At 39.7% G+C, this 13,262-nt stretch overlaps 1 protein-coding gene across 1 annotated transcript; it reads right to left on the reverse strand.

The window, feature by feature from the left end:
* Nucleotides 1-3,561: 3,561 nt before the first annotated feature.
* LOC149708714 (uncharacterized) lies at nt 3,562-10,772 on the reverse strand. Its single transcript, XM_089863854.1, has 5 exons — nt 10,676-10,772; nt 10,491-10,584; nt 10,141-10,229; nt 9,886-10,065; nt 3,562-3,671 (listed from the first exon to the last, which is right to left on the reverse strand). The coding sequence occupies exons 1-5, from the start codon at nt 10,770-10,772 to the stop codon at nt 3,562-3,564; spliced, it is 570 nt and encodes a 189-aa protein (XP_089719980.1).
* Between the last annotated feature and the right edge of the window lie 2,490 nt (nt 10,773-13,262).

Consider the following 13,262-nt stretch of genomic DNA (forward strand, 5'->3'; position numbering starts at 1 on the left):
ACTGCTAACGCGACGCACTAGTGTAACAACGGACGGACACACACAGACAAAAAAATAAGCTGCTTTTTAACTCTTTCCGTATTAATTTTGAGATGAGAAACAAGATTATCTTAAATATTAAAATAAATATAATTAATATTAAATATTTTCTTCGTCAGTTGTTTGCCTTATTGAACGTTACATCGTTTTGATATAGAACAATTAAACATTCTAGAGAGACTTGACTAATATTGGCGTTTGAAATGAAGCATACGCCGGTTGCTTCGACTTACTCAAATAGGTAGTATATAAGGGATTCGAATCGCGGCTGTAGATAAGAACATCGCAATTGCGTGAACCTTGGAGGAAGACCCCTCCATTGGAAGGCTAGACGTTTCTCGTAACCCTAGCCGATCGCCGCGTATGTCTTAACCTTAAGGATGTTGGTGGTGTTAGAAGCCAGGTGTACAGACTGGTGTCCATGTGGGATGGACAAAAACAAAGACCAGAAGATGGTTGTGTTAGAAACCAGGTGTACAGACTGGTGTCCATGTGGGATGGACAAAAACAAAGACCAGAAGATAGTGGTGTTAGAAGCCAGGTGTACAGACTGGTGTCCATGTGGAATGGGCGAAAGACTAGAAGATGGTGGTGTTTAGAAGCTAGAAAGTTCAGACTGGTGTCCATGTGGGGTGGACAAATGAACAGTTGTTAGACAGACAATGGAGTTATAGCCTGTAAGTGGAATACAATTTCCGGGACTGTAAATGCGGTCTGGAAATTGAATACACGTTTGCTCCGATCTGCAAACTGCGAACGCGGTCACGTGGGTATAACAACGGACAGACAGACAGACAGACAGACACGTCGAATTTAGAACCTCTCCGTGACATACGTCACTCGGAGAGGTAAAAATGTCAAAAAACAATGTTCTAAAATCGTTAACTGATCCCACAGAAACAGATGCCATATGATAAAAGTACGAACAAATAAAATCATATAGCTTAAAAGTAGGAATAGGAATTTGAGACCTAATAGCGCAAAACCTTCGAAAATAACAGACGGAAACATACTACCGCGATAAAAGTGTTCTACATGCAATTCTACTTTATCTGCATGCCACATTTCATCCAAATACGTTCAACCGTTTAAGCGGGATTTAGAAACAACATCCAAACTCACAAACTTTCACATTTGTCAAGATAACTAAGAGGGAAAGACACGGGGTAAAACATCACCACCGATCTCGATTATCGGCACCTGCGCTCTAGGAGCATTGGGTTCAGAGTGTGCGTGGAGACGGCTATGAGTCAAACCCCTTGTAGGTCTCGACACTGAGGGTATCCTATCCCTTTTTATACATCGAAGAGGCTTATTAGTAGGAAGTAAGAATAGGATAGGACCGGAAGTTTATGTTAGATCCCTGTCACGAAAAGTACACAAGACCTTGTGCAAAGGGCCTAATATATTGTGCAATGTTGTCGCTAAGCCTAGTTTGAAAATTTAAGCTCAAGACATTCCGTTTCCCCTATTTGCCTTAACCAAAGGTTTCCCACTGAGTGTTTAAAAACATTACCATTTTGTTCAACGCTATAAGATTATTGGTGAAAGTTAAAATCCTCCACCAGTTGTTTTTTATACCAGCTACGTAAATTGGAAAGAACTCGTTCCAGTACGGCCCTCTACTCAATAGAGGAACAATTAGATGGATTCCTAACACAATCATGGCCGAAGGCAAAAGTCTACGAAAATATATTAATTATTCACATTAGGAAAGGATTTTGGAAATTTTGCAGAATAATTTAAATTAATCATAATAAATCTATTGCCTCGCTTAACTTAATTACCTTGCTATTCTCATAGAAATTAGCAAAAGTGGATTAAACTGCTTCGTTCCATGTGTTTGAAAGTGTTTCAAAGACAGAGTTGCTATAAGAAGTCCGCTATACATTTTGAAAAAAATACAAGGATGTCTCAATTAACACTGATGAAGAAATATTTTCGCGATATGCGTCCCTTCTTAGAGTCAAACTAAATAGACCATTTCGATGGTAAAAAAAGAAAATAGGCAACCTCTAGGGTCTTGAATTACTATGAGGTAGTAACATCGCTGACACATTCTCATGACAAAAAATGTCTATAGTGCAGGTGCCAAAAATCGAAATGAAATGCAGTTTTACCCCCTGCCTTTCTAAATTGCTCTTTCACGCCATCGAAATGGTCGGTACTTTTATCCAGTCAGTCCCTAAATCATACCCCCATTTAAATATTTTTCAAACGTCGAAAGCAATTGCTTTTCGAAGCAATAAAATTAAAGTTGGAGTCATAGTCTTACTTACCTGACAAAGAAAAATGTATCAACCGATAGAAATCCATTTATAATTATTTGGAAGAAAAATGTTCTTACTGCCTCTTCGCATATAGCAAAGTCGCCTAAACGTTTCCAAAATCAACGTTGAAATCAGTTTATAATATAAACAACTTAAGAACAATAGCCCCTATGCCACAGCCAATGCACACTTCCCTACACTAAATATTAGAGTTAAGCTCAACAAGTTTTAATGCGCGGTCAAAGTCCTTTAACAAGTGCGGATAGAACATGCAAATTCATTGTTCGAGGGTCTGTTCACTGGCTTTTCACCCATTGCCACGGTCCGGTTCGAATTCGGGACCCTCTTGCCACGGAGCGAAGGCATATCCGTTACACCACCCCACCTTATAAGGAAAATCTTTCTTCGTGGCAATGGTAGTGTCATCAGAGCTGTGCTATGAATTAGCTAATTAAAATTCTAATTAATTAGCATAATCACAAGTAGAAAAATCTTACACAAAGTTCCTATGTAAGATTTTTTGCCGTAGCCTCTGTGTCTTAAAGTTTTGACGTTAAGCTTTTTAAAGTTTCCAACGGAGCTCGCGTGAATGGAGAGATAAAATTTCTAAAATCTCGGCCACGACCGAGAACGAGCTTTTGAAGCAGCGCTCCACAGCGGTGGAGAGTGAAGTAAAACAGGCGGGGCTAATTTTTTTTATCTGAGTAAGTTCAAGCATGGAGGGTTCATCCACGGTGTTTACGTTTTTTATGGCAACGGCGTATCGTGCGGAGTGCTAAGGGGGGTGGAATTTTTTTAGTGAGAGCCAGCTTTCCGCGGCTGATGTTAGTTGGCGCCGAGAAAAAATGTTAGGAGAGAAAAACTTTGGGTGTTCAACCACCATTTACTCTACAGTAGATACATTCGGTCTAGCCTTGGGATATCAAGTTTTAGGAACACTCGAGATGAGACGTTCGTTAGAGAGAACCTGACACACAATACCCTCATTCCTAAGCTGGAAAGCTAGGTCCTTGGTGTTAGATTATTCACCTTGTGGCATCATTTACTAATTGAAACTGGTAATTGATTTTTAATTACCTTAGTGCTAATTGATAAGTAATTCTATTTAATTAGGGTGCATCTAATTAAAATTTAATTAGATTTAGGATTATAGCCGATTCGATTTTGTATTAATCTTTTACGCCAATTTGTAGTAAAAACTAAAAATAGAGGAATTTATTCATGATTCATCTATTTGGATATGAAAGAGGCCTTATATTATCGACGAGAAAACCTTCGTGCTACTTTTCAGCTCCTCAAAACAATAGAGAATACTAGTACTAGTACTTTCTCTTCGTGAATGAAATTCCCGCACAGTGATGTCTAAGAAAATTTGGTAAATCGTAATTTTTAATTTTCTCGAATTAATAGCAGTGCCCATGGATTTACTACTCAGGAGTCCATTATAGGAACTGTGGCAAGAAAATGAAGAAATGAGCCAAATTTTAACATGACGGAAGGCTCGTGGCTTGATTCATTTTTCGAGAATAATTCACGACTTCTGTACCCGTTTTTAGAGGGCATTAAAACATTAAACCATGGATAAAGAATGCGCGTGCGGAAATTTGTTTTCACGCTATAGGATCGGCTCCCTATCTCGAGCGACAGCTTATTCTGTATACACTCTGTTACAATATCGGTTGTCAGCACGCGCTAAGCTATTTCTCTATGTAACGTAGCTTTGTACGTGCTGTCATGAGACAAAAAACTTCAGGATCTTCAGGATTTAAAATATCCGCGAGTTTTTTGGCTCGAGTGCACAGACCTCTAGGCCTTAGTTTCAAATACGTGTGTTGCCTACAGCCTACTACTACTACAGCCTAGAGGTCCGTGCACTCGAGCTAAAAAACTCGCGGATATTTTAATTCCTGAAGATCCTGAAGTTTTAGTCTCTTGACAGCACATACAAAGCTACGTTACATAGAGAAATAGCTTTGCGCGTCCTGACAACTGTAGCATTTTCAATCAGTAAAATTAAAACACCCGCCAAAAGCAATAACATAGGTACTATACCGCCATCTAGGCAAAGATATGTAAAAGAAAAGAAACTGTAAGGGCCAAGCCCGAGGAAAATATTTTAGTCAGTCATCGTCACGCGATCTCAATAGTCATGTAGACAAACCTTCTCAAAGTGTATCAATAAATACGTTTTTATATCTCTTTCATATCTCATTAATCGGAAGGTAGATATTACATTAATGGCGACGGAGATGGGATCGCGATAGCCCTCTTATTTTTTTCGTACCTCGTGATAATTAACGGAGTTAATTATGTCTGTACCACCACCACCTCCGAAGGACTTTGTCTCTTTACCTTTGTTTGAGCCCTTCGCCGTTTATGGCGCAGCCGCGGAAACGGCGACTCGTTGGAAAACATGGCTCCGACGATTCGAAAATTTGTTGACGGCAACCGCTGTCACCAATGATTCGCAGCAGAAAGCGTTATTACTCCATTATGCTGGCGCTGAAGTCGAGGAGATCTTTGAAAATATCAACGTACCAACCGATCCTAAACCTACCCAGAGGCTAAATCAAAGCTAAGCAACCACTTTGCGCCTGCTTGCAATCATGATTATGAAATCATAGTTTTCCGCGCGGCTAAACAAAGACAAGGCGAAACCATGGACCAATATCATACCCGCTTACGTCATTTAGCTGCCACATGTAATTTTACGGATATCGCTCGAGAAATCAAGATCCAAATCATCCAGAGTTGTCGATCATCAACTCTTAGAAACAAAATCTTACGGGATGCAAGCCTAACCCTAACTCAGGTACTCGATACAGCTCGTGCTGACGAACTGGCATCTGCCCAATCTAAAGGTATCGAAGATAGTACGCTCCTCCACCAGACGGCACAGAAACCTCTTTTCGCGCTGACGCAAACCAAGCACAAATCATCGCCTACCAACGCTCAGCCAACCAGAGTCTGCGGACTGTGTGGCGGCACCTATCCACACAAAGACGGCAGAAGTGGCTGTCCAGCATATGGCAAGACTTGTCATACCTGTGGGAGAGAAGGCCATTTTGCTCAATGCTGTCGTTCTGGCAAACCGCCATCATACCAAAGCGCAAGCGTTTCTGCACCGACACGAACCAATCAGAAAAAGCAACCACATCGACAACAACCACATCGACAAATTCGATCCGTTTTACCAGCGTCTACGGAAACAACCGCTTCCGCGTCCCACAACCGAGAAGATTCAGATGAATCCATCTTTTATCTTGAAACCCCAGAAACAACTATCTCACCAGTTCTAACCGAACCCGAACCTATCTGGGATCCACCACAAGTCAAGATCGCTATCGGAAACACCAATATCAAATGGATTGTAGACACCGGCGCCACGGTTAATATCCTTGATCGAGCTGATTATCTTTCTCTCGACCCTGTACCACCTCTACACGAACCGACTACCAAGGTCTTTGCCTATGGTGCTAATACAGCCTTGAACATAATAGGTTCCTTTGGTACCCGGCTGACGCACAAAGAGAGAACCATTCAAACCTCGATAATGGTCGTCTCCACTGTTGGACCACACACCAAACCAATTCTGGGTTACAAATCCAGTGTAGACCTGGGCTTAGTCTTTGCGGTGAACAACAATACGCTCATCGACTCTACCAAGATCCTGTTGTCACGATATCCGGAAGTATTCCAAGGCATAGGGAAGCTCAAGTGCAAGCCGATCACGCTTCACATTAATCCCAATATACCGCCCGTGGCTCAACCAGCACGGCGCGTGCCTTTTCACCTAAGGGATGCTCTGGATGAAGAACTCCGAAACTTAGAACACCAAGATATCATTGAAAAGGCTACCGGCCCGACCTCTTGGATATCGCCACTGGTAATCGTAGCGAAACCGCCGCGGAACGATTCCCTAAAACCAAACATAAGAGTTTGCGTTGACATGCGAGCACCAAACGCTGCAATAATCCGTGAACGCTATCCTACACCAACCATCGAAGACATAGTAGCGACTCTGAATGGATGTAAAGTCTTTTCCAAATTGGATCTACGCAGTGGTTATCATCAACTAGAGTTAGACCCATCATCAAGGCACATAACCACCTTCGCCTCTCACAACGGAATCTATAGATACAAGCGTTTGAATTTTGTCATCTCATCTGCCGCCGAGGTCTTTCAACATGCCATCCACGAAGTCATACGACACATACCTCGCACGCTAAATCTGGCGGACGACATTGTCTTGGGTGGACCTGATCAGGCCGCTCATGATAAAACCTTGGATTTTCGGAAAGCGGGATAACGCTAAACCAAGAAAAATGTGAGTTCAACAAGACCTCACTCTCATTTTTTGGCATGATCATCAGTGCCCAAGGTTTACAACTGGATCCTGGCAAAGTAACAGCATTAGTCCATGCTGCTCCCTCGAAAACAGCGAAAGACGTTCGCAGCTTCTTAGGGATGGTAACATTCTGCTCTCGCTTCTTACCACATTATTCCACATTGGCTGAACCACTACGACGCCTTACCAAGGCAGAAGCCATCTTCGAATGGAAGACACCACAAATAGAGGCATTTAAGCAAATCAAGACCGAACTGACCTCCGCGCGCAGCCTGGCCTTCTTTAACCCAAATTTACCGCTAAAGGCTACACCGACGCTAGTCCTGTCGGCTTGGGCGCCATTCTCACTCAAGTTGACCGACAGAGGAAGCGCCTGATCATCGCTTTTGCCAGCCGAACCTTAACGTCCTCCGAGAGGAATTACTCTCACATCGAGAAAGAGGCCCTGGGCATTTTTTGGGCCTGCGAAAAGTTTCATATCTACCTTTTTGGCAAATCCTTTACCATCGTGACTGACCACAAACCGTTGGTTTTTGTCTTCAACTCTACCAATCCGCATTCACCGGCTCGAATCGAACGTTGGCGCTTACGCTTACAACGGTATGACTACGTCACCCGCTACGAAGCCGGCGATACCAACCCTGCAGATTTTCTCTCGCGCTCCCCTGACGTCCAAGCGGTACCATACCAGAATGCACACTTGGCTGATGTGTATGCCCTCCACATCTTAACCAAAGCCATACCTCACGCCATGACGTACGATCAGGTTGTCCTAGCCTCACGGGAGGATGCAGCCATTCAGAAAATCAAGACGCTTTTGACCTATGACTCGTGGCGTAAATCTCGCACATCCGATCGTAATGCTAGCGTAGCTCAGGAACTTCTAGCTATGGAACCAATCAAACATGAGTTGTACATGGCCGAGGAGGTCCTCATGCGTAACTCTCGCATCGTCCTACCGACATCGTTGCGGGAAGCTGCTGTAACCCTTGAACATGAGGGTCACCAAGGTATTACGAAGACCAAACAATTGTTACGAGCAAAGGTGTGGTTCCCTGGGATGGATCTAATGGTGGACAAGATGGTCCAAGACTGTCTCGCTTGCCAAACCACCGCATTACCAAGCAATCGTGGACCCCTCAATCATTCCCCCTTACCAGAAGCGCCGTGGAAGTCACTATCAATTGACTTTGCCGGTCCACTTCCTACAGGCGAATACCTTCTCGTCTTGGTGGATGACTATTCGTGTTTTCCCCTTGTGGAACTGGTCCGCTCCACAGCAGGAGGATACGTTATTCCCATCTTACACCGTCTCTTCTGCACATTCGGTATTCTGACCACGGTTCGCTCCGATAACGGACCCCCCTTTAACGGCTATCAGTTTTCGGATTTCGCGAAAGAAATGGGTTTTACGCATCGTCGTGTAACTCCTCTCTGGCCACAAGCTAATGGTCTAGTCGAAAGGATGAGCAGAACCTTGAAGAAATCGCTCCAAACGTCTTCAATCGAACGATCTAAATGGCAAGACGCCTTGAATACATTTCTACTAAACTACCGCGCAACACCACACTCGTCAACAAACCTTGCACCAGCGACGTTGATGTTTGGTCGTGATTTACAATGCAAGTTACCTCAATCTCCAAAACAGATCGAAATACTGCCCAACAATATTCAAGAAAACGACGCCGCAGCTAAGGCGATAATGAAATACCACGCTGATAAACGTTTCATTATACATGCGACACCTTTCTCAATAGGCGATTCAGTATTAGTCCAGACCCGAAAGAAAGGCAAACTTTATCCGACATATGATCCAGAGATTCTGGTAGTCACGAAAATAAAAGGTTCAATGATTACAGCTACTAATAGAGAGTTTAAGCATCCCCTAAACGCGTACGTGTAGCTACCTTCCACAGTGCATTAGACCAATGCATTGTCAAAGGTGGCTACACGTACGCGTATAGGGGATGATTAAACTCTCTAATAACCATCGCACGATAACGCGTAACCAAAGCTTCTACAAGTCGTATAAAGGAGTATCTGCTCAGCGTTGGAGTCAACCTAACAAGGACACTCCCGTGCCTCTGCCACAACCGACCACGACCTTGCCCAGCCAAGAGGCATGTCCAAGGGATGTTCCTATAACAGATAGCACAGATCCTATCCACCCGAATCAAATCTTGATCCACCTATCCGAGAACGTCGCTATCCTCAGCGCGAACATCGACGTCCCCCTCGTTACTTGATAGATGAAATGTGATATTTCTACAATTCCTGAACATTTAACCATTTGGACTTTTATTTTGTTTTCGCGTTACCTTAGTTTAAAATATAATAATAAATAAAAATCCCAAGGGGAGGATTGTAGCATTTTCAATCAGTAAAATTAAAACACCCGCCAAAAGCAATAACATAGGTACTATACCGCCATCTAGGCAAAGATATGTAAAAGAAAAGAAACTGTAAGGGCCAAGCCCGAGGAAAATATTTTAGTCAGTCATCGTCACGCGATCTCAATAGTCATGTAGACAAACCTTCTCAAAGTGTATCAATAAATACGTTTTTATATCTCTTTCATATCTCATTAATCGGAAGGTAGATATTGTAACAAAGTATATACAGAATAAGCTGTCGCTCGAGATAGGGAGTTGCCGATCCTGTAGAGTGAAAACAAATTTCCTCACGCGCATTCTTTATCCATGATTAAACTTTGCATTACCAATGTAGGAAATCCATGCGCACCATTATACTTTTGTTTACTTATGGTTTCTTTTTTACCATAATTAGACAGTAAGTAATTAGAAATTAGTAATTCTAACTAATTAGTTTGATAATGAGATGTCTAATTTCTAATTGAATTTAATTAGTTTCTGTGTCTAATTGCTAATTGGCTAATTAATTACTTCAAAAATATTTATCTAATTGCAAATTGGCTAATTAATTAGTTCAAAAATATTTATCTAATTGCTAATTGGCTAATTAATTAGTTCAAAAATATTTATCTGATTGCTAATTGGCTAATTAATTCATTCAAAAATATTTATGTAATTGCTAATTGGCTAATTAATTAGTTCAAAAACATTTATCTAATTGCTAATTGGCTAATTAATTAGTTCAAAAATATTTATCTAATTGCTTATTCTAATTCAATTAGTTGTCAGCTAATTAGCACAGCTCTGTGTCATACTCTACTTAAATTTATAATGATGATTCATAATTGTATCGTACGAATAACGTCGATGTTAAATTGGACGAACATATGACATAAAGTGACCCAAATCCCGGAGATAGCTTTGATTCCGTGAATAAAGTTGAGAGTCTCATCGCTTGAACTGCTCACATCAAAAATACTTCGTGCATTATTAAACATGCAAAATGATTGAACGATTTCAAGACGAAGTTTCGAACCTGTTTTTAATATTTTCGGAGTTATTTCGAGTGAGTTTGATGTACAGAAAATTAAGCGTAGTTAACAATCCTTACTTTCAGTTGTTGCGCTTTTTACCGGTTTTATCCAAGAAATATAAATAGTAGAGGAGACAACAAGTAGCAAAAATACACCCAAAATGGAACTGAAAATAAAATAAGAAAATTTATGAACATTGCAGTGCTCTTGGATAAATCTTAAGGGCATGGACCATGTGTTTCTTCCTCGTAAGTCCGATTCAAATAATACGGTTTCATCGTTGGACTTTTGTCAATTTGAAATTTTATAATGCCACGCTGATTCTCTGGAGATTTTAACTCGTCACTTTCATTGATTCACATTGTCCACTTGACTTATTCTACTTCTCATTCTTATGTTTTTATACCATGATGAACAAAACACTCACAGAATAAATAGTTGAGGTTTCTCTAAAGTTTTGAACTGTGATATTTTTGTTTCACACCTTTCGACGACCGGTTTTATTGGCAGATCCTTTAAAACTAGAAATTGCAAACAAATTAAGAAATTAGACAATGCAATTAATAAAACAATTCGAGAGCAATTAAAATATATTTCTGTCGAAGAACTTACAGAATTTCGCAATTGAACCAATATCTTCTTTGGTGCAAAATGATGGAACACATATCCCTAGACTTGGGGCTGTGCTGTACAAAAATCTGGCAAACATTTTCCAATGTTCAAAAACCTTAATGAAATAAAATTGTTTGTTATATCTTTTTGAATCCGTATATTGGAAGAACAGTTTTCGAGGGAAATTTTCCAATCATCTTTGGCTAACAGTGTTTTAAAGGCAAACAGAATTAACAGAAAGTGAAAACACGAGAAATTTCTTTTCTCGTATATCGGAAATCGACTTCTTTACGGTGTTTCATCTCTCCAAGTGACGATGACCTCATGGAGAGGTCATCATCTATACCACAATGACACCAACCTGTATTAATCGGCTTCTACCAACACCATCACATACCAGTCTTGAGTCTTCTGTACAATATAGACACCAATCTGGAAATTAGGCTTCCACTCCACACTGATAAAAATGAGCGTGCTTTCAGCATTCAAAAATGATAACTACGGTTCAATTTTGAACAAACCTCTATTGACGAATTCAGATTTTACCAGAAACATTCAATTTTGAACAAGGAGTGTTTTACGCGTTCAAAACTAACCACGAATATTCATTTTTGAATAACCTACCGTCATATCGATCAAAACTTAACATTAGCATTCATTTTTGAACAGCTTATATATTACCACTCAAAAATGTATCTTTATTCCATTAAATTTTGAATAACTGCCTTGCGCTAATGAAATGTTCAGACATGGTCGTTTTGGCGTTCTAATAGGATTGTATTAGTATTCAAACTAGAGCGTTTTAAGCGTTCAAATAAGAACATTTTGGCGTTAAAATGAGATTGTTTTTGGAGTTCAAACAAGAGTGTTTATGGCTTTAAAACAAGAGCATTATGTGTGTTCAAAGGCGACTGTTTTTGATATTCAAATGATAGCGATTTTGGCTTTTTAACGAGAGCGTTATAAGTGTTCACACGGGAGCTTTTTTCTGTTCAAAGGTGATCTTTTTGGGCGTTTACGGGAGAGTTTCTTGGCGAGTTTTTTTTTTGGGTGTATTATTTACAATGGTATAAATACAGGTTTATTTAATCAAAATTTTAATGTTATAATTCAACAAATAATTTTTATTATATTTTGATATTCAAGAACATAATAATTTGCCAATTTTTCTTTACCATTAATCCATTATTCAGTCGATTTTCTAGGCTCGGAATATTGATTTTTCCAGGAACACAAGCACTCACACCCACAAATTACGAAATATTATTAGAAAATGGAAGTTAAAGCTAAACTAAATTGCTTGCTTAACTGCCCGATTAATTACATAACTAAGTTGATAGGCGATCGTCCTCTAAATAATCGTGAAAACTACTAGCTAAGTTTATATACAATAAACACCTGCCTTTTTCAAAATATTGTTGGTTTAATAGGTCAAGTCAGGTAAGACTTAGTTTAGGTTAGTTGTCTTTAAGACCTACGGGTCCAAATTAGAGCTCAGCATTTTCGATCAATTATCCACTTTATTTTATCTTTATCCATACCCGAAAATTATCCACAGAACTTACATGTTAAATCGTATTATAATCCACAAATTTGTTTATAAATAATCGGTTATCCACCAATGGGTCTCGTACATAATCCCCCTGGACATAATCCCCCCGGACAAAATCCCTCTATTTTGGATTTGCCAAGACTTTTTCCCCCAGATTTTAGACGTGTTTGTACAAAATCCCCCCCGAGAAAACGTCCAGGACAAAATCCGGTAAAATAGTAGTATAACGCCTCCACGGATTTTTAAAAGTTTATAGTCGTTTCCTATAGTAAACGAGGTGGGGAACACGATGCCGTCAAAATTTTTCACCGCAAATGATTATGAATTTTTTTTTTTTTATGAAAATTGCAATATTTTGGAAAAGGACAAATCTAATAGAAACTGAACCTAACCTAACCTAACCTAACCTAACCTAACCTAACCTAACCTAACCTAACCTAACCTAACCTAAAACTAACCTAAAACTAACCTAAAACTAACCTAAAACTAACCTAACCTAACCTAACCTAACCTAAAACTAACCTAAAACTAACCTAAAACTAACCTAAAACTAACCTAACCTAACCTAACCTAACCTAACCTAACCTAAAACTAACCTAACCTAAAACTAACCTAACCTAACCTAACCTGAACCTAAAATATCCCAAACATAATCTAAACAAGTGTATGCGCCCCAAATATCAAATATAAAAACAACCATAAGTAATATGTGCTACCTTTTTTTTTTTTTTTTTTTTAAAAATCATTTGCGGTGAAAAATTTTGACGGCATCGTGTTCCCCACCTCGTTTACTATAGGAATCGACTATAAACTTTTAAAAATCCGTGGAGGCGTTATACTACCATTTGGCCCAAAATCCTACCGAAAGGATCATTTTATTGAAAATCCCCCAGATAATAGGCATTTAGAAGTAAAGGTAAACGGAAGCCCAAATCCAAAGATTATCTTTAATAATAATGCAAAAGTACAATTCACAAGAGTGAAAAGTATTGCAAACAATGTTCCTAAACCAAAAGAAGTAAACTAAATTCCAAT

The sequence above is a fragment of the Phalangium opilio genome, unplaced genomic scaffold (genome assembly GCF_054372755.1).
Source record: "Phalangium opilio isolate 3A_F unplaced genomic scaffold, DU_Popi_V2 ptg000013l_1, whole genome shotgun sequence".
Classification (NCBI taxonomy): domain Eukaryota; kingdom Metazoa; phylum Arthropoda; class Arachnida; order Opiliones; family Phalangiidae; genus Phalangium; species Phalangium opilio.